Source organism: Gymnogyps californianus, chromosome 4, assembly GCF_018139145.2.
Source record: "Gymnogyps californianus isolate 813 chromosome 4, ASM1813914v2, whole genome shotgun sequence".
NCBI classification, from domain to species: Eukaryota; Metazoa; Chordata; class Aves; order Accipitriformes; family Cathartidae; genus Gymnogyps; species Gymnogyps californianus.
The window spans coordinates 75,809,867-75,832,041 of NC_059474.1; the positions used below are offsets into that span (position 1 = coordinate 75,809,867).

Below are 22,175 nucleotides of genomic sequence, written 5' to 3' on the forward strand. Positions count from 1 at the left end.
AAGTGTTACTCATAATGTGAAAGACAAGGTAACAGTATCTAAAGTTAATAAAATACCTACAAAGTAACAAGCTGAATCGGTTACTACAGTATGTGTAGTTTGCTTTCCTATCAAATGTGCTCCCAGGTTTTTGGCATCTGTAGGCCAGAGGTAAAATATTGAATATACAAACCACAGTGCAATTTTTCAGTTCAGTAAGTTAGAAGTAACTTTGTGCAACAGTTTTATACTGTTTCTCCCCAAGCTTCACCCAGTCCTAAACTCTCAACATATGATGCTAAGATATCACATCAGCTCCTGTTATAAATGGAGCTTCATACTTAGAGGAAAGGGCTCTCAATAAACAATCACTTGAACATGAAACAAAGAAAGAGGTCTGGACAATTACCACTGCATTTTTTTTATTTTTTTTTTTTTGTATAAAATGCTTGTGCAGGGAAGTTAAAGCTGCTGCTACAAAAAATAAAAACAAAGTAATAAAACATATACATATTTACATATATTACTTGTAAGACGTAAAAATATAAGTTATTTACAAATACGAACACTTCAACAGCACGGATGCATTTTCCTTGATTGTTGGCACTGAGTAAGCAGTGGGGGAAGAAAAAATACAACAGATTCAGATTATTTCCAAAAAGTTGATGCTATCTAGAACTAAGTTGCTCAAAGTTGTGCTTGAGCAAGTCTATCCATCATTTTGAGGAAAAACATGTTTTGTAAGATACTTTACAAGCAATTTGCTACACAACCAGAGCAACCCTTCCTTTCCTATTTTTTTACCAGCTTTTGGAAGAATTTCTGCATAAGCTGAGTAAGAGCAGTCACATCACTTGAAAGTCAGTGAGTTTATTAAGCTCTTGTGTCCTGACACCTGCTTTGCTTTAATCAGTGGGGACCAGCTGGATTGGTAAACATCACAAGAATAGAAGACAGACAGTGCAGCTTCTCTTTGATGTATTCTGGTAACTTATCATTTTCTCCATATCTGGAAAGGTAAATAAGCACAGAAAAAATTAGGTACTTGGAATAATTTGTTTTATTTCAGGACATTATTTCAAAACTTGCCTATAAATAACCAAATGACTAAGTCAAGTAGATTCTAAGTCTATCTAGACACATTAATTGGAGCTTGATGGCTTAAGTCTAGGCCCCCCTTCCCTATATGTGTTTAACTGAATGTGTTTCAGATTAAGAAAATATCTAAACAATGTTTAAAGCTGCAATAATAGCTGAACAGACTGTATATTACTGTCTCAAACTTTGCACAGAGGAAGCACGTTACTGAGTGGCTATATGTGTATGGGAAGTGCCCAGCATCCAAAAGATATGCAAAACTTCACCTGAGCACTTCAGGTCTATGCATCAATGCTGACATGCTATCTCCCTAATCTAGCAGTAGCTTGGAAAAAAAAAAAAAAGAAGTATTAAAACCTTACTTTTTTCCACCTGCCTCTTAAATACTATACATGAATCATAGCCATACTGTGGAGACCAAGTAGATGCATTCCCAGCTTTTTTTTTTATGCATTTGTTATCCAGAGTTCAGTCAAATCTATAGGTGTTTCTCTATTTATTAAGCTTATATAAGCTAATCAACTGAGAAGTGATTGAAAAGCTAAGTTTTAATATTTACAAAACAAAATGAATAGCAGCTATGCAGCTATGAAGTTTACCTTTTGTGTAACAGCTTGCACTGACAGTAAACTGAACTATTTTTACAGCAGTAATAGACTCACCTAGTTGTCTGGCCATCTGGAGATGTGTAAGTGATCGAAGAAACACCTGCTTGGGCTACCAGTTGGGATCCATCATTAAACTGAACCCATACTGCTCCACTGGTCAGCTAACAAGAGAAGTTGCATTATGGTTTGAGGACATAAAATACAAGACTACATAACTAGAATTTTTCTAATCATTGAAGCTGAAAGTTCTTCAAAATCGCTGAAGTGACTTGGGTATCTTGGTCAGTCTTTTAAAGATTGCATGTACACTACTTTGGAGTAAGTAGTCTTGTGCAGTCTCAAGAATCAGACTTCGTAAGGTTTCAGACTCTCAGCTTTAGTCATCCTTTTCAATGAGAGTTAAATAAAGAAGTACCTTTAGCTTAACCACTCCTAAAGAAATTTTAAATAGGACCAAACATAAAAGAGAAGGCCTATTTGTGAGAGTTCACAGCTATATACATTTTAAAGTTCATATATATGTATAAAGCAAACTTTTTCTGTTGGGACAGGAAGCTTACTTTATCTGGATTGCAGAGAACCATTTTTTAAATCTAAAGCTGGTCCTACAGAAAAACAGAGGAAAAATTTCTCTGTAAGGAAACAGCTTTTCCTGTTGTGTAGGCAGATTCATTCTTCTTGTACAGATCTGGTCCATATCTGTTAAAAACACTTTGTCATGACACCTTTACTTCTACGTTAGTGAACACACAAGTTTAACAGCTTCAGTTTTTTACTAGAGTCAAATTTAAATGACAGAAGACACTGAAATAGGCAATAATAACCACAGGAAAATTGTGATAACTGAAACACTGAACTATTATTTTGGTTTCTTCTACATATGTAGTTCACCATGGTATTTATCCAAGACACTAATTTGGAAGGATCTTTCCACATAGCAATTTTCAGCTTTAAACTGTAGCAGAATACAACTGAATGTATTCCTCACAAATCAAGTTTAAAGTTAATGACTTAAAAGTATGTAAGGAAGGGAAAAAAGAACAGACTTCCCTCCTTTATCAGTATTCATTTCTCACCTGAGAAGCCCAACCAACATTTTTCACAAAGACAGATTTTAAAAGTTGGGCTGAATTTGGACTGCATTCCGTTTGATGAACAGAGGAGCATGCAGTTTCAGCCGTGTTAGTCATAAATGTAGGCTTTTCATACGACACCACCTAAAATGCAGAAATGCACCATATTAGCAGCCTTAGTATTAATCCAACTGATTATGTCCCAACTGTAGTGGTCAACTACCACCTGTTTTAGTCTTCTCATATAATACAGACAGATTTAGCCTATATGCCTCATTTAACAGCATTACATTATAAAAACCCCACAGGATTTCATATGACTTTCTCAGTATTATGACAATTTTTCTACCACTTCCCTCTACTCAAAGGAATCACTTTCCCTAAGCAGACTTTTTCTGCTTAAATCCCATTTTTCCTTATTTGACTGTTGGAAAACCCTGTCCATCTTCAGCAAAAATGTTCAGCACATTAGATTATAAAATAGCCCTCATTCAGATGACCACTCAGCCAATATTTTACCAAAATATGGACATTGCTATTAATTGGAAACTAGAATATTAAACATTAATAGAAGAGTTCTACAGCACATACAGAGTCTGTTATAGGTTTAGAGAGACAAAAGTGATGAGTTAAGAATAACAGAGCATCAAACATTGGAGGCCTTTAGGACAACACTACCGCTACTGTCTAGGAGGAACATGTCTGCTTCTGTAAAGTTCTACTACTCAGATACCTCCTCCCATAGTCAGAGATGACAGATGAGGTGGTATGCTTAGCAGTATTTAAGATTCAGGGTTCAGTGAAAAGATGCAAGTCAGGGGATGCCTCTGAAATAGGAGAGCTTGGTCAGGAAAGACAGCAGGATCCAGATAATTACAGGAACCTGAAAGAAACAACAAGCTGTACCTCAGGATATACAGATCTAGTTCAAGTATAAAGAAACTGACAAAAAGAGTCAAGAGTAACACAGAAAGGCAACCAGCTATTGTGGTATTTTGCTTAGAAGTACCTATTTCAGAAGAGAAAGCAAACAGTGAAAGTCTTAAAGACCTAAGTGTTTGCTATATGGCAAAGAAAGAATGAGTTTGAATGCTGAACCCTCAAGTTAGAACTCTGGTGAGGGGTAACCTTAAGTCAGTATAAAAATCAACCCTAGTGCTGCAGCCCTAAGGAATTTTTGTTGCCAGGTTCGTTTCAGTCAAGTGAAAACTGGCAGATTCTGCACTAAGGACATGTGCTACACAATCAAAGAACAGAGATGCAGACCCACAGAAATTCAGCCAGGTTAAGATGATACAAACTCAGTGTGCCAAGACCCCAATGTAATTCAGTCAGCAGGGGAAGTTGTATCAGGGCTGTGATGCAGGAATGGAAGCTTGGTGGGTCTTTTAAACAAACTAGATGAAATTGCACCCAAAGCCTTGTGGGCTATACATACAAATATATTTACACTTACACTTCTTTTTTTTTATACACACACTAACACTTGATTATTTCAGAACAATAGCCTCAAGTGCTAATATCCTTTGTGACTACCATTCAATATACAGGCCTGAGGGCACATCAGAGCTCTCCAAAACAAATTGAAGACTGTGCCATATAACATGAGTAAGCAATTTTCAAACTATGTTCCCAGGAGGCATTTGTGGTAAAGTTTTGGAGGATTTTGATTTTTCAGGTGATCTTAAATCCAGATATCAAAAGTTAGTTGAAATCAAAGTTAACATTTCTAGTCAATATGCTCACAAATAGCTAATAAAAGCCTACGTCCGTACAAATGTAATTCCATTAGTTCCAATAGAACAGCAATATTTGAATTCCTACTGGAGAGTAGTCTCCACTGTATGTTCTTGTGTACTTACAGAAGGAGTAGAGTTTGGAGTCTGAACTGGAGTAGAACCGGCAGCTATATTTATATCCAGTGCCATAACTTCTTTTGAACAGTTTGTATTGTCCAACAGTGGAGGTGCTACAGCGTGTGGCGATTCAGTATTGCCAGGTTTTCTGGAAAAATGAGACAAATTGAGAAAAGGTCTGTCCAAAAGGGACTAAAGAAACAAGTGAGGAGACATAGCTTTTCCTTCAGTTTACCATGGACTGTACAAAGCACTTGACGGCACTGGTCTTCTGCAGAATTGTTTTTACACATGCTAATTGTTAGCCTGGTTTAGTCTAAATCCAGAAGTGTATATTTGTCCTAGTATCAAAGAAGGCTTTGCAAGTCCAAAATAAGGTGTTCATACATGCTATCAAGTTAATATTCATCTTGCTAATAACTACGAGCCTCTGTTAAGCAACCCTGGCTTCTGCAAACATTAGCTGCATGAGGCTGCTCAGTGGGAATATTCAAATGCATTAAGTATTTTCAAGTGAAAGATACTACCTTCCAACAATTATTGGAAAAAATGGGACACTTTCACTCCTTTTTTCTTCTTCCAAAACAGCAGATTCCAGTGCAAGGCATATACGATGTCCCTGGAATTAGAAGGAGCTTGTTAAAGTTTTTAATTGAGAACAGTATAACTATTTCATACATGTTTAGTGTGGCAGGTGAGCCTACACAAGGAAATGCTTTTTTCAATGGTACTGAATATTGATAATAGTTGCACTCATGTACCATGGAGGCGATTCAAAAAGCTATACTACAGCAAGACTCCCGCGTAACTTCAGCACATCTGAAATTATGCTCTTAATAATCACATCTCCCCTTTTAGCAGGACTAGACGGGGGACTAGAAGACCCCTGAATTCTATTCCAGAAAAATAATAGAACACAAGGAAGACCGAATAGGAAATTTGTACTATATTTGTACTGTTTCCTAAGTTCATAGACAAAAAATTACTCTTGTGACTGTTAATTGGGTGACATGAAACGAGATGGAAAGCACAGCAGGCAGGCCAGTTAAACACCTAGCAGGTTTTTGGGTTTGTTTTTTTGGGGGGGTTGGTTTTCTGTGGGTTTTTTGTTGTTGTTGTTGTTGGGGTTTTTTTTTAAACTTGTCTAAAGCAGCTTCATCTGTTCTGTTTAATCCTTTCACCAGACAGACAAACCTGCTTTACACACTAGTAAGAATTTCCTCTAATAGTCTTCATTGTGAGGCATTGTTACTGTTACCTCTACATTGATATTTGCTCTTCCAAAACACACTTTATCATCCCTCCTTATTAGTGTGATGAAAAATATGAAAAGCAACATTGGAAGCACGTTTGTGAAAGAGAAACTCAATTTTCAGGTTGCTTCGCACTGGAGAAGGTCTATATAGAACAGTTTACCTCATTTGCATGATCCATATAAACTTGTATTTCCTTCTTCAAACCTGCTTCGCTTTCTCCTTTCAAAGTGAAGGATTTCCCTGATTTTTCAATCACACGAGTTATACCAGCTGTCTTGTGTATCTTTGCTCCTGTAAAAAAAATGTAAAAATTTCTAGTGTGAATTGTATAACATACCAGCATCTACAAAATACAGATTTCTACCATTCCATTCTACTGTACTAAAGTGTATCTCACTGACTTAATTACTGCAAGAATAAAACCACTCCTGCATGAGCTTTATGTCTAGCAGAAATAAAAAGCCACTTAAATTGGGACTGTGATATTAACAGAATACCCTCTGTGGCCAAAGATCACTACTTAAATGGGCTGAATAATGCATTTATTAAGTATTTTAAGAACTACCTTTCTAAACATTAATCTGAGACAAAATTAACATGTCTAACAGTATTGCCAAAAATTGGTTAAGTAGGCTCTATTAGTATCTGAATATGATTTTAAAAAAGATGCCCATTCTTTCAATAGCAGTTCCACACTGAATCACAGAGCTGTTAAGTCTTCTTTTTTTTTTTTTGTCATAAATTCTGTTGGTGTGTATCTATGCATGTGGCAAATCAAACTAGTTGACAGTAGTCTATAGTGAGAAAACAATTGTCGGTACAGTCTAGTTTACGAATGGTAAGAGTTGGAAAAGGCAGCCAGTTGCTTTCTCCAGTGAGTGTTCTTGGTAACGCTATTACCTCAGTTAACAATGGAAAGCTTGGAGCAGGGACGCAGCTTTAACTAAGCAGGTTAACTATCAAATGTAGATGCAGAGAAGAGCTCATGAATAAAAACAAGGCATAATTTAAATAACACTTTTGCAACATGTACTCCCTGAAGAGGATATCAGTAAGGAACTAATGAATAATAAACTGATCTGCAAGTTATAGAATAAAGGCAGAGTGGGAAAAAAAATGTTTCTAATATTTTCTTCAACCTGAAGTGTTCATTGTTTAGTGTTTGGCAATATTTTAGCAGCTTTAACAACATGATATAGCTATTTGCATAATTGCAAAAATGAATACATACCATCATAAAAACAAATTTCAACATCTGCAGTGGGTGAATTTTCCATCAACATGCACTTGGCATATCTTGTGTAGAACGTAACTTTGGGGGTTTTTGTTCTTACCAACTGCACAAACTTGGCTGCATACTGGTATTTTTTCCAGTACTTTTCTAAAAAAGAAAATTTAAAAACTTTTTGATAAAAGTCATCAGATTAAACACTGTGTGCCAGCTTGGAGAGAAGTAATTTAAAATACCTATTTGATAGCTGAAGGTTGTGAGTAATATTTAAGTACTTTACAGAAGTATGTTCAAAGAAACTGACTTATTTTCACCAACTTTTAGAAAAGCGTGCATCTTCAATAGCTTCACTTGAATAGCTTCAATTAACATAGTTCAGAACCTAAACAACATAGTAAATTGCTGCATATACCATTTAACTAGATATTGTGGTCCAGCTGGCTTCCTGGCTTCAGGTAAAACATGTCTTTGATCTCTAATTAGTAGAGAAGTCTGCTTGTCTCTTAAGAACTTATAGGTAGCTTATATTTGTTCTTCAGCTGTCTACATTAAATAATCTGTCAGCGCTTTAAAATATGTATTTTTCCCCTTCCTCCCCAAGTTATGAGTATTAGGAAGCACAAAGTTGCTGTTTTAAAAATGATTTGATAATATTTCTTCCACTCATATTTAAACAGCTTCCAATATGAATGAGGATTATGAAAGATTATGAAATTGAGGATTATGAAAGATTATGAAAGCTTTAATTTTAGTACACTACATTGCATAGAGGTAAGTGACTCCTTATAACTTCTATACAAAATGAATTAAAACCTGTGGGTTTACGCTTTCTTGTGAAGTTTCAAAATACAGTTTCCAGTTAAACTGTGGTTTGAATCTTATTCTGAAAGAGTTTTATCTTCACAATTATCTGAAAAGTAGTGGCTAAAAGTTAAAAAGTCTCAAACAAGATTCACTTAAAAATCACATTAATCATCATAATTAAAATAAATTTCAGGTTACCTGGCAAGTTGTCAAAATTATACATACAGATGTCTTCAGGAGGAGCAGGAGGTCTGTCATCAAGAAGGAAACCTCTTCCTTCATTTGGATGATAAACTGCAATCTACAAAAAAGGAAAAAATGTGTTTACAGTTGCAACTTACTACAGCACTCCCTACTTTTAACAGGTATGGAATTAAGTCACAGTTTAATTAATTACAGTAATTTACCATGAACGCTCTATTCCTCTAAGTAATTATTTAACAGCACCAGTTTTTCAACAAAACTTCACCTATTCCAAAAGTCAAGTCCAATTTTGCTCTGAAATAATTACTTGCTACCTATTGTGTATGGCTGTACTGGGGGGGAGGAAGGAGTTTACAGCTGTGCATATGTAAACATTGCATTTCCAAACAAATAATCACTTAAATGAAAATAAAAAAACTCCAAAAGAACAGAATACTCTAAGCCATTTATACAACAGTGAAGAAATTGAAAACATACTCACCACATTTCCATCACAAGATATTCTGAGAACTTCTTTCACAAGTTCTTGTGAATGGTGTTCTTTTAGAAACTCCATACACACTTCCCCAGTATCTAGAATGCTCACCTAAAATATATTAAATATACAAGTTAAAGAAAAAGACCTTTACTTTCTGGCAAGAAAAGATATAATTTCTTTCCACAAATGCTTTTAAAAAATGGTTTTCTTCTTCCTCAAATGCACTGCTAACTTATAAATGCTTCTTACAGTAACTTTTGCTATTAGTGCTATTAGAAGAGAACACTTCTTCAACATGACTGAAGGTTATAAGCCTGGTCAGTGACAGTGTGCCTTCTTAAGTGACAAATCAAACAAAGACAGGTCAGCTCTATTATGTTCTTTTTTAACAAACAAATTGGGGGGCGGGGGGAAACATGACAGGATAAGCATGACTATAAGAAATGGAACAAAAGGCAAAAGGGTGATACCAGGAACAAACCAATCAGAAAATTTTTGTGATCAGTAAGGATTAATGGAATTTGTTTTGCTTTCCCACCCACAAGACAGGGAAAAAGCAGCACTGTAGGAAAGAGATTCAAGTTTTTACTTGAGAGCAAGGCTGTTTTCATTTCTAATCCAGTTATTTATCTAATCTGTAAAAGTGTTTGACAGTTAAAATCTTAAATGCAACTGTACAGCTAAGCAGTACAGAGTTTTAGAACTGTAGGAAGTATATATGCATTTAATAGTTATGTCTACATATAGTTTCTTTGCTTGTAAGCTAGAAGCAATGCCATGTCACTATTTGCAGGAAGTGACCATGAGTATTCCATACACAAAAACTAAGATGCATCTTACTAATATAACTTTAAATTAAATTATTATAGATTAAGTTTTCTAAAAACAAATGCTTCTAGTTTACCAAGTGATTTTTAAGAGATTGTCTCACTGTATTTAATCCTTAAGTTGTTTCTGTTTTAAGAACTGATACATACCACTGCATTTTTTGTTTTTTGCCTGATTGGTTTTAGCCTGTGAGCGTTGAGAGGTGATACTATACTTCGCAGCGTAGGTTTCTGATGTGCTGGTGGTTCTTTGCCCCATGTTTGGTTTTGTTCTGAAGTTGACCAAAGGCCACATGTAGATGATGATGGTTGAATTTTCTCAGATTTGCAGAGAGCTCCAGGGATGTATTTCTTTGGGTTTCTTTGGTTTAAAGAATGCGGACAGTCGACAGACGCATCGTGATTCCTTATATCTTTTAAGGTGTTCCATGCATTTCTTGATGCATCTTGCTGCACATCCAGATGATACCGAAAATCTCCATGTGCATTACTGTTGCCAGTTAGGTCTGCAGGTGGTCTCAGCGGAACTGAAAGCGTCATAAAGGTACGTTGTAGATTCAAAGAAGTCAGAAGAAAAAATACTATTATGTTTTTAAAAGCTTTTCAAAAAACCATCTTAGAAGGCTTATTTAAGTGGAGAATGGGATTTCTTTAATCCTCAGCCCAAATCATTAGGCTATGACTTTAGTACCAATCAATACCAGTGCTAACAAAATTTGAGTGCTACTTAAAATACTGTTACTAGATTTCAGTTATGATGGCCTTCAGTCTTAACATATATCAAATCATTTTGCAAAACCATTTATAAACAAAATACTAAGATTTCAAATAGATAAATAAGAATTAGTTTAATCTGTTGAAACAGTTTACTTGCCATTCAGATAACCACTAGTACCAAGTTTCATTTAAGTTCCAGCTTATCTAACTAGTGTTTTAGCATCAGAGGTTTTAGTACTCAAGACGTTAAATGCACGCTCCAAACCCCTTGTTTCATTTCCAGTCACTTGTTAAAAGACAAAAACCTGGTTTTATATTTAAACTTCCTATAACTGCTTACCTAGTTTTGATACTTAAGCCCTTGATCAACTTTCGCCTCACCCACACAAGTATTGCACTCCTCCTGCCATGTTACAGAACAGTTGAGAAGGGACCAAAAATGAAATAGGATTATTAAGACCATATGTCATATGATTCCAATTCCCTGTAGACAGGAAGGGAAGGAGTCCAGTAAAATATCAAAACAAAAAAGGCCAGAATGGATTTGTGATTTAGTTTTATGATTAAATTACATTATTTGTAAATGATGTAACATGATGCATGACAAAGAACACCTCCTTCCCTTCTGTGTCTTTTGTCCTTTCCTCCACCTCTCCTTCTGCAGCCTCATTATCTTTCTCAATCACTGAGGTCCCATTTTCTCTTAAGGCGTATTTGCACAACTAAATTAACAGGGCTTTTGAGTCACCTGCCAATCTTTTGGCATGTATTTATACTTACACATTTCAGGTCACAACTGAATAATTATGGCAGGTTCTAGAATTGTGTTTTCCTCTCTTTTTTTTTTGCTAAAATACTAAAAGAAGAGAATGACCTCATTTTAGGAAGCTAAGTGTTCAAATTCAATGTACAATTTCTTCACTCTTATGAAGGCAGTTACAAACAGTTCATTATACCAACCCAACTGCCTGAGAGGAACACTAACTACAAAACCTTCTGAAATTAATTCCTGCCTCAGGAAACTAAAATGTTACAGCTTAGTCCAAAAGAGAAAACAAAACAATGTTTTCAATGGAATATTTCTTGCTTAAGAATGATTCTACAGATTAGTGATGCTGGAAATAATTTTGCCTCTTTCAATATCTGTGTCAATTTTTTGCAGTGACGTCAGTTTAGGGTCTCCCATGGTTTTCATTCAGGAAAAAAAAGTCTGTCTACAGTAGCCTCTGTTAACATCCAATCGCTGTTATTTACAATGCCAGCATTACACTCCGTTATCACAGTTACTTGGCCATACAGATACCCCTTCTGTCACAAGCTTAAAGAAAGAAAATATAGAAAAACCCACAGAAACCGTTACAAGTCACTACTCCAACTTGAGTGCAAAAATATACAACTGATTAGTAACACACCATTTGTTTGCATGCTTCCAAGCCACTGCTGCATTGTTTCAGCCTGGGACTTCTGCTCTAACAAACCAACCTGGGGCTTCATTGGGCAGAGATAATTTGAGCTGCAAAATAAAAGTTACACATGTAATTAAGATTACATCAAAGACACTTGCACAACAAAAGTTATGTTACAGCTGCAGAAACCGCAACACTTTTAGAACATTTAAGAAATGCAGGTGGCATTCTGCAGCTCTAGACAGCATAGAACATGCTTCTTTTTTCATGGGGAATGTTCATTGGGTAAAGCATAAAAAAATAAAATACTGTTTCCAAATGGAATGAAAAGTTATTAGTAATTTTTAACACAAATTTAAGCCTGTTAGCATGCACTAGTAGACTCTTAGAACTGACATATAGGAACAAAAAGAGCCATTGATAGTGCTGCCAGCAGTGGCTGTTCTTACATCTAGTTCTTAATTCACAGTATAGGAAACAACCTCAGAGAAGACACAGGGATGATGCCCATAACCCCAGTGGATCTCATTCAGCATAACAAATATGCAGCAGAAATCTGTAGTCAATCACCTAAAATAACTTGAGTTTAATATAGTAAATCCCAAAGGTTATAAAGATTTTTTTACCAGCTTTGTAGACAGTGACATATATATAGTCACAGGTGAACTCAAGCTATAATCCACATGTTGAAGAATAAAGAATACACACAAAAACAGTTACTGCAGAATCACTGATCTGTTGTAAATTCACACTAAGCTCCTGTGAAGTTTTCTATCTCCGTAGCCTGTACCTGTCTGTACTTTCTTTTTGCGATGATCACTACTTTTGCATTGGCAAGGACTCAGTTATCACAAAAAACCCCACAGAATATAAGTGTCTAATTTAGGTCTTAGAACCTTGCATTTAAGATTGCTGTGCAGGCTAACTACGGATGTAAGAGGCTCTCCTATAATCAACCATGTAAAAAAAGTAGTAACCATTCAGTTAATCCCCAGACTTATATTAATATGCTGTCACATTTATATTGAGCATGTCTTTATGAAGTCATGGGGAATACAAGTAAGCATTATGTTAACATTTGCATAAATCATTTCTTTATTGATTCATCAAACATTTCTCAAACTAGAAAGAATGCACATGCCCATTGAACTTGCTGAACAGAGGCTTATGTCAAACACTTGTAAATAGTCAAGAAAAACCTCTTACTCCATTTACTTTTTCTACAGGGCAAAGTGCTCATTTGCATTTTCCCTGAACCCATTTGCAAAAAGAAAAACATATGAAACCATCACACAAAGTCGCCACTCCTTAATGTGGAAAGAAATGCGAGAACTAAGATATGCAATAGTCCTTATATTAAAATAGGAAAGCGTTCTTTGATATTCTGCTGATGGAAAAAACAAAGCAAACTTCTGAGCATAGACTAAGTTTATCTCAAAGAAGGGCTCTTGTTGCGTAGCAGTGCACGGAAGGCAAAGATGAGGCCTCCAACACCACAGAAAACATCCTAGCATCACTTGTAGATTTGACACCCGAGTTGGTTTGTATCAGCTGGGGAAGTCCATCAATGTATAGAAAGAACCCAGGATTTTCACCCAGAAACTACAACTAAGGCCAGAACTAAGTTTCAGATAGTTATCTTTGAGTGCTATTTTTCCTTTCTGGTATGCCAGTTTTATAATCCATCACCTAATCTTGTACTTAATTTGTTTTTGGTTTTTTTTTTTCTTTACCTTGTCTAAGCATAACAGAAGAAAAAAACAGAGCAGCAACTAAAAACATTGGTAATCACACTCTGAATGCCTTCTACCCTAGTCTATATCTCTTCTGCAAAGAAGAATTAGGAAGGCTCTCTGCTACAATTACTGTGGGGAAAGAAATACTCAACTTGCTGCACATGGAAATAAGTCAATAATAGAGTATTACCAGGATAAAGAAAAGCTACGATCTAGCTAGCTAATGCGCTGTATCTATAAACTTTAAGATAGGGACACTGGGGAGGTAGAGTTGCTCTACATAGCAACAGCATCAACTACCACCCTCTCCCATTTGGTATTCAAGCTACAAGTGTAGAGACTTTGGGCACTTACTACAGCTCAGTTACAGGAAAAATCATGCATTTAACGTATAAGGCAGCTCTAAATTTAATCTTAATAAAAACTGATTCTTACTGTGGTTGATCTTTTACAGGTGGAGATATTTGCCCTTCAAAAGAACCAGAACTACTAGAAGTCTTCTCCTTAAATATTTCTCCTATATCAGTATAGCTGTTGGCAGGCGAAAAGCATTCTGTATTTTCCCTTGTTCCTACTTTAGGCTTAGAAAGCAGTTCCATAGAGTGACATCTCTCAACAATATTCGATATGCCTTGAGTCTGACTATGGGATGTGCCAGACCTATCTGAAGAGTGGGCTCTTCGGAGGTAGCGCGAATGTGGTCTCTCTTCAGCAAGTTGCATGGTTCTTCCCCTGCCAGTTATGCCAATTTCTTTTCCCTGAATTCCCCACTGATGAAAAGAACCGCTTCCATCTACTGATGAAGCATTACTGGAATTCTTGTTTTTAGGAAAAAAAGTCATTTTATTTGGGAGTGGCTGCCCAACTAACAGCTGCTTCTTTTCCTTCAAGCAACCACTGGTACTGATGCTGGAAGAGCCTGTGAAGGTTGTAGAGATGGTAGCGTTTCCACTGTCCATGGAATCTTCTGAAGTTCCCGAATCTTTACTCCGTGCAGAGCTACACCTGGACATAAAAGGATGATCCAACACTGAGGAAAGACTCAAACGATCTGCTGGATTTTTGCGAAGTAACCTATGTATAAGGTCTTGCGCCTCTCTTGATAAAAAGGCTGGCATTTCATAATCTGCTAATACTACTTTATTCAGCGTGTTCTTGACTGTGTCAGTGTCAAAAGGTGGCTTTCCAATAAGAAGAGTGTAAAACATACAGCCCAAAGACCACACATCAGATTCAAGTCCATGTGGACTCCTTGTGGCTATCTCTGGAGAAATGTAATTTGGAGTTCCACACATGGTGTAATGCTTTTCATGAGGCATTTTCAGCTGAGTTGCTAGTCCAAAATCAGCAATCTTGACATTCATATTATTGGTGAGTAAGATATTAGAAAGGGTGAGGTCCCGGTGCAGTATTCCATGAGAATGAAGATACAGCATACCCGTGATAATTTGATGCAAGAAGTGTCGGGCTGTCAAGACACAAAACCAGATGTTTTAGTCATATAATTGAAATCATAGCTGTGAAAATAACTTTCTGAAGTCTGCTATCGGTCTTGCTTTTTTTTTTTTTTTTTTTAAATAATGAGGATGTTACAAGGATGTTTAAGTGTCATGCTAATGAGACTGGAATTAACTCTGCGCTTTTTGCTTTAAGCAATATGGCATGACTATGTTCTAAGTTAATAAAAAAAATGTTCTACAATGCAATAACCAGATTTGTTTGCTAACAGAATAATGTAAACAGGACTGGCAATATTTTCAATTGGCCTAAACTTTTTAAAATCAGATTCTTAAGAATTTAAAGAGTTAAGTTGCTCCTCACTTTCAGAAACAGCAAATACATGAAATCAAGCAGCTTCAGTATGTGCAGATTATAAAATATAGGAGACAACTTGGATGATATTTGTTTTATCATCAGCAAACTGGCAAGGCTAGTAGTATTCCAATTTCTCAAAAACTTCTAAGTTCACAATATTGGGATAGCCTTTCTGTTCTATTACATTAGAAATTCAGGGAATATTCACGAGTTTTAGCTTACAGCAGGAATAACAAAACCTCATCCAGGCTGAAACAGCATCATTTATTATGAAGTTGCAATTACAGCAATTTTAAGAATCATTCTTTCTAGAGCAAACAATTTACAGCCCTCCTTCTTCTCTTAGCAGAGGGCAAAGACTGGTGAGTGACAAACGTTAGTAGAAACCGCTCCTCAAAGGAAGAGACTTCTTTATCCAGGTCAGTGGTTTATCAGCTATTAGAACTAATGTACCATCAGATGAACTCTTTTTGCTGGAGCAGATACGAGTTAAACAGATGATGCCTGTACAGCAGTACCCCTTTAATCCAGTCCTGTGATCTGGGTTCCAAAAAAATCCATATCTATAATAGTTTCACAGAATTAGATTAGAAACTGAGAAGCAGGTAAACTGGAAGAACTGTGCAAGAGATGATCAGCATGGTAAGTCTAGAAGCAGTAGAGGCAATAACCACTGAATCCAGATCAGCTGAAACCAGAACAGCTTGTTTGGCTGTGCCCTCAAACATTATACACTGCAGCTTGCTTTGCTGTCTTTTTTTTTTTTTTTAAATTGTGCTGTTCTGGTTCAGCTTTCAGTGGTCTGTGTTCTAACTGAAATCCTCTCTCTCAACGGTAAGAAAATGAAACATTAGTGAATTCGTAAGCGAAATTAATCTTTTTTGCAAGACTTCTTTCTCAAAACACTATTCAAAAGAGTAACAGCCAATTTAAAAAGTTTTAGCATTACTCTGACAATAAACTCTCAATGAAAGATAGGATTTTCAGTGCTTTCCGTAAGAAACGGAGGTAAAACCATAGTAGAATTTCTCCTCAGCTGCCAGTCCTTCAAAAATTCTAGATCGAGTGTCAAATTGGCTATTTCCTTGCTAACTCAGCCTTTAAGCAACACAGTTAACCGCATTATCATCATTTCCACACACCTTGGAACACAGTAAATATTTCCAACAATACCACATAAGGCAAGCTATAATCTGGAAGGCTTTCTAACTGGTGACATGTAATACAGTCATATTGAGGTGAAGAGGTACAACGCAAAGAAAGCAAATCTGTGGATGTGAAGCTGCCAGTTTTCCTCTGTGGAACTTCCCAGTCTAGACTATACTTCAACATAATTTTATGTACAAAGGTAAGCTCTACCTTCTATATACCTCTGCCTTCTAAGATCACTGTCTATTTTTGTCCTGGTTTCAGCTAGGACAGTGTTAATTTTCTTCCTAGTAGCTGGTATAGTGCTGTGTTTTGGATTTAGTATGAGAATAATGTTGATAACACACTGATGGTTTCAGTTGTTGCTAAGTAGTGTTTATCCTAAGTCAAGGATTTTTCAGCTTCTCATGCCCAGCCAGCAAGAAGGCTGGAGGGGCACAAGAAGCTGGGAGGGGACACAGCCAGGACAGCTGACCCAAACTGGCCAAAGGGATATTCCATACCATATGACGTCATGCCCAGTGTATAAACTAGGGGGAGTTGGCTGGGAGGGGCAGATCGCGGCTCGGGAACTGACTGGGCATCAGTTGGCGAGTGGTGAGCAATTGCATTGTGCATCACTTGCTTTGTATAGTCTAATTCTTTTAGTATTACTATTGTCATATTATTATTATTATCATTATTTTTCATTCCTTTCTGTCCTATTAAACTGTCTTTATCTCAACCCACGAGGTTTTTTTTTTTTTTTCCCAGTTCTCTCCCCCATCCCACTGGGTGGGGGGAGTGAGCGAGTGGCTGCTTGGTGCTTAGTTGCCGGCTGGGGTTAAACCACGACAATTTTTTTTAAACCCCAAATAGGACAAGCTACTGTAAAATGGCATAAACGGAAACAAAAGTATACAGAAATTCAAGTGAATATACGTGTAATAGTAATTAATCTCTAGATTATCACTTATCACAAGTTTTTAAGCTATAGAAACTGGGTCAGAGTGATGGCAGTTTTAAATATTCTTTCACTAGAATTAAATATTTATTGAGCCAAAACATTAATGCAAAGAGAACTACACAGAAAAAAATCTCACCTTCTTCTTCTGAAAAGGGTTTCTTTCTGTTCTTTATGTATCTGCTCATTTCACCATTGTGACACATCTCAAGTATCAAGTATACATAGTTGCTATCTTCAAAATAGTTATAAAGCTAGAACATAAAACAATGAAAAAAATAAAATGCATTTTGTAGACCTACAGCAAGTAACATATACAGTCCTCACTACAAAAACATGATTCTTACCTCAAGTATAGATGGATGCTTTAGCTGACAATGTATTTTCACCTCATTTTGAACCCTCTGTACCATCCCAACTTTGTGCATGGCTTTTTTATCTATCTGTAAATGGATCACAGGATATTTTTCAAGAACTGCAACACTGATTACATACATGTTAGTTTCAAGTGAACTTGACATTTTAGATGTTCAATGCATGTTTGCCTGAAAACTTCTAAATATAAGCAAGTTTTCACATAGTTTTACCTACTATATGCTTTTAATGAACAAGTATCATAGATAAATGGTGGAACACACAACTGTCTGAAAGTAGACAAGTGGTAACATTTTCAGTACTAACGCTAAGTAAAAAATTTCCTGAAATACTTAGGCAGAGAAACCTAACTCTGATTTTGCCAGGCAGATGTGCTAAATATAGTTAACATTACAGAGGTGGATAAGTAGAAGTATTATAGATTGTAAGTATATCTGGCAAAACACCTGTGAGGTGCGAGTTTCCTTCACAAAGTTTGTCCTGGCAGTGAGGGAAATCTTTCAAGGCATTTTTTCTAGAACCTCTCCAGCCACATGGATTCTAAATGAAGTTTTTGTGGTCAGAAATTTCTGAATTAGAATTATAGGGCTCATTATCCACCCAATGTTGAATATTTGAGCTTAAGTTCTTTTAATAGCACTGTAAGCATTTCTATTAATTATCAATACAGTCTGTTTGGTTGTACTGCATCTTTCAGGATTGAATCCTAATCTAAATATTAGTTACGTACAAACAAGCAATCCAGGCACGAATGCCCAACCGCGTAACCTCAACCTGTTGCAACTTGCCCTTGTTCAGTCTCTCGGAAGACCGAGACTTCCTTGGCTGGCTGCCTTACCATTTTGATAGCCACTTCCAGACCGGTTTTCAGGGATACTGCTCTGTAGACCCCTGCGAAGGAGCCCTTCCCCAGGAGGTTCCCCACCTTGAAATCCTGCAATACGAACAAATCATTGCCATCAGCCCCAGCCCAGGCTTTGAAGCCTCTCTCCCGATGCAGAGCCCCTTCGCCGCCTCAAGAGATGGGGGTGTCCCACACCCCCGATGCCGGGGCAAACCCTCAGGCGCCCCCGGGGTGCCAGGGCGGTACCTGGACGGAACTCTCCGGGGCGCAGCGGCGGGCCGCGGCGGGGTCGCGCAGCACCTCCCGCGGCATCGTCCTCGCCGCTCGGCAGCCGGCTTGCACTAGCACTGGCGCTGCCCGGGGCAGCGCGGCGCGGCCACCTTCCCGCCGTCTCTCCCGCCGCTCGCGGGGGACGAGACACCCGCCCCCAGCTCCCGCTGCTATGGCAGCGGCTGGGGAGCGACCGCAGCCCGCCCCGCAAACACAGAGCGCCCGGGACTTTCCACAGCCCGGCTCCGTAGCAGCTCCCCGGTGCCCCGCACGGGCCAGCTGCCGCTCGCACAGGAGCGCAGGGAACATAAAAGCCAAGCACAAGGTGCGCGCCGGAGGAGCTGCGGATCTCCCGGCGGGTGTCATCGCCCGGGGCGCTCCGCCGGGCGGGGTCCGTCCCCCCCGCCGTGGGTGGAGAAACACGGCTTCACGGCTCGGTCCGGGGGCAAGTGACGGGGGAGGGCGCCAGGCCCAGCTGGCTGAGCCCCTGCGCCCGCTTCGCCACCGGCCCAGCCGGGGAGGCGCCCGGGGGATCCGCCCCGCCACAGCCCACCGGGCCGCGTTCGTGGAGGGAGGGGACGAAGGTGCGGGCGGGCCTGGGAGGAGCCGCGCTCGGCGCCCCGCCGGCCGCCTTCCACAAACAAGCCGCCCCGGAGAGGGAGAAGCCCCCCGCCTGGCCTCTCCCCGCCACCGGCCCCGCGCCTCCAGCAAATGGCGGGGCGGCCCCGGCCAGGCCCGCGGGCAGCAGGAGGGGGCTGGGCTCCGCACCTCTATTTTCTCGCCGATGCAGGTCGCCATGGCGCCGGCCGCTCTCCCCGGGTCCCGCTATAGGTTCTCCTCAGGACCTCGGCCGCGGCTCCCCATCACGGCACCCTCCGCCGCCCGCCTCGGCCCAGGCCTGCTCGCTCCCGGGCCCGGCGGCCGCTCCCCTCCCCCAGCGCCTCCATTTTGAAAAATCGCGCCGTTACCCCCCCTGCCCCGCCCCGCCCCAGGTCGAGGCTGCGTCTGACGCAATCGCGTCACGCAGAGGCGCCCGTGGCACTCATGGTCGGGCTGGGAGTTACTGCGCATGCGCAGAACGGCGCGTGGGCGTTTTGCCCTGGCAGCCGTTACGGCGCATGCGCTGTTGGAGGTCTGGCGGTGGCGGAGCCGGTGGCGGGCTGGTGTGTCACCTCGGCCCGGTAGCTGAAAAATAACCGCTTCTGACAGCCCTGTGCGGTTCCAGGTATCTCTCCTCAGAGGAGGGAGAGTTTCCGCGCTGCCTGTGGCCTAGGGAGGCCGGGCTCCCTGGCATTGTCATGCTCACCCGGGCGTCTTGGTGGAAGCCCTCAGGCCTGGAAGATGGGCCGAACTGAGCTGGCAGGGTCAGCTCCTGGTTGATCGTAGGTGAACGTGAACTCTTCCTAATAAAAGGAGCAGTGCTATCCTCACGTGGGTATCTCCCTCGCACTCAGTAGAGAGGTTTTGTTATTCCTTGATTATTATTTTTAAATAGCTGGGCTAAATTCTGGGATGAACTCCCACAAAGTTTAAGGGCTTCCCTTCGGCTTACTGCCTTACATATTAAACACAAAGTACAGTTCTTCCATCTTACCTTCTCTGATATGGTGTCCAGTAATGGAGATGCATGGTGTTTGTCTCAGATGTGTAGGCTAGAAACAGCAATGGGCTTAGGTGGAAGACTGCCCGTGTGGCCTGGGCTGAGTGCCCAGCCTCCTCCTACAGGGTACCCACGGGGAGCAGCAGCTGCTTCCAGCTGGCACCTTGAGGAACCCCCAGCTGCACAGGAAACCTGCCCGGAGCTAGCTGAGAGGAGGAGCTGTCAATTGGGGTTTGTCCCAAATTCCCCTCTCCCAGGTGTTCAGTCCGTTGAAGGAAGAGGTGCAAGCTGAAGCTTTAAATCCTCAGTTCCTAATCTTTTCTTGAGGTACGTTGTTGTATTGTTTCTCCAAATATCTGAAAAAGCTTAGGCTAGTGAGGTGTTGTCAGCTGATGGTGGTATGGTGTGTAGTAAACTACTGCAGCACATGCTGAGCAACAGCAAAGCCTGGATTTAATTCACTTTTATGCTTCAGGAACGTGTTGGAGGGCCCTCTGATTTTGGGGCTGTAGTGCCAAACTAAGTAACGTACTGGGATAGTAGCATAGCTGCAACATAAATGCAGTGCAACATGGTAACTAATTTTATCACCAAGTGCGCTATGGAGCACTGAGCTGAGTGTGGTGGTTCTTTGACTAATACCTACTTCTTGGATTCTTTCTATAGTCTTTCATGTGAAATATAGAAGGTTTTGAATGCAGACTTAAACATGAACCTTAATTAGGACAAAGAGGAAGTGGTTTTTGTATTGAAACACTACGAAAGTGCTGTAATTGAAAGGGCTTTTGATAGAAGAAATAGTACTTCTGGGAATGGATTATGATTTGTGATGTTCGTCATCAGGTTGTATTTCTCTTATAAAATGCGGGCATGGTATTTTTACCTGCATATATTGAGGGAAGGGACATGGGGCATTATATAGATTGTCCTTTCTTAGCAGATATACCCGTTTCTTACTAATGGAAAGTATGTGAATGCTCTGAAAGATAGGTAAAGTCGATTGGGACAGAAGGGGAGCTGTCAGCACACCAGGCGAAGAAGAAGGGGCTCTGTACAGACGCATAGATTTTCCAATCAGAAGATAATTCCTCTTTTTGTTCTTAACATGAGTTAATGAAGTGTTCTTTTCTCATGATCTGGGAGTGGAAAAAGGGTACTTGGTACTATAATGATCTTGCACGGTGAAACATTTAGCAGTAAGAACTCTTTCTGAGACAATCTTTTCCATTAAGGGACCAGATCAGCGTTCTACTTGTATTGATCTTAATTCTTTGTCATTAATAAGTAATTAAAGCAGCACGTTTTGTCAGCTTTTTATGATGGCCTTTAAGAGGCATATCCCTTTCCTTTAATTGTCTGTAGCATCATCCCTCCAAAGACCTTGTTTTTCTGGCCTTTGTTTTTTTGATATATATAACTGGAATAACAACATGTTTGTTTCTTGTAGGTGCGATAAAATGTTGCTCTCTGCTCATTACACATCTTCATTTGCATATACAAAGTTAACATTCTTGCTGGGTTACAGTTTAGTTAGAAAATTGTCAAAGTCAAGTGGTTTTGAAAGTAGAGCCAGAAATATTTTACATTGCCTTTAATGGAGTAGAATCTAAGCTATAGAAGAGTAGTCAAATTTTTTTGAACCATTCATTTGGAAGGGGAATGGCACAAAAGGGAGAGCAGACCTGTCGTATATAATTTCATTATTTAAATTTGGTGGTTTTCTTTGCTGTGAGGTTCTGCTCATGTTTTGGTTTCTTTTACTTTGAGTAAAATGCCTTAAGTGGATCTGGGACTGTTCAGTCATTCCACAACTGTTCTACCAGCACCCTTGTTGTCAGCTGCATTTCTGATCTCTCGGTGCTGCTTTCAGCTGCAAGCCATGCTTTTGCAACCAAATTCCTCTTGG

At 39.4% G+C, this 22,175-nt stretch overlaps 1 protein-coding gene across 1 annotated transcript; it reads right to left on the bottom strand.

Annotated features, from left to right (window-relative positions):
• Positions 1-390: 390 nt before the first annotated feature.
• Positions 391-19,509, bottom strand: PLK4 (polo like kinase 4). The gene is made up of 16 exons (XM_050895716.1): positions 19,438-19,509; positions 18,394-18,489; positions 17,528-17,623; positions 17,320-17,434; positions 13,709-14,741; positions 11,544-11,644; positions 9,565-9,941; positions 8,591-8,695; positions 8,104-8,206; positions 7,102-7,251; positions 6,031-6,161; positions 5,142-5,233; positions 4,621-4,762; positions 2,762-2,902; positions 1,740-1,846; positions 391-988 (listed from the first exon to the last, which is right to left on the bottom strand). The coding sequence occupies exons 1-16, from the start codon at positions 19,465-19,467 to the stop codon at positions 889-891; spliced, it is 2,919 nt and encodes a 972-aa protein (XP_050751673.1). The 5' UTR covers positions 19,468-19,509; the 3' UTR covers positions 391-888.
• Between the last annotated feature and the right edge of the window lie 2,666 nt (positions 19,510-22,175).

What these genes read in the sequence shown, in the direction of transcription:
- PLK4 (XM_050895716.1), bottom strand. Translation starts at nt 19,467, where the DNA reads ATGGCGACCTGCATCGGCGAGAAAATAGAG. An exon ending in TGGAAGTGGCTATCAAAATG is followed by an intron (nt 17,624 to 18,393) that starts GTAAGGCAGCCA and finishes ATCCATTTACAG; the next exon opens with ATAGATAAAAAAGCCATGCA. An exon ending in TGGAAGCATGCAAACAAATG is followed by an intron (nt 9,942 to 11,543) that starts GTGTGTTACTAA and finishes TGACGCTTTCAG; the next exon opens with TTCCGCTGAGACCACCTGCA.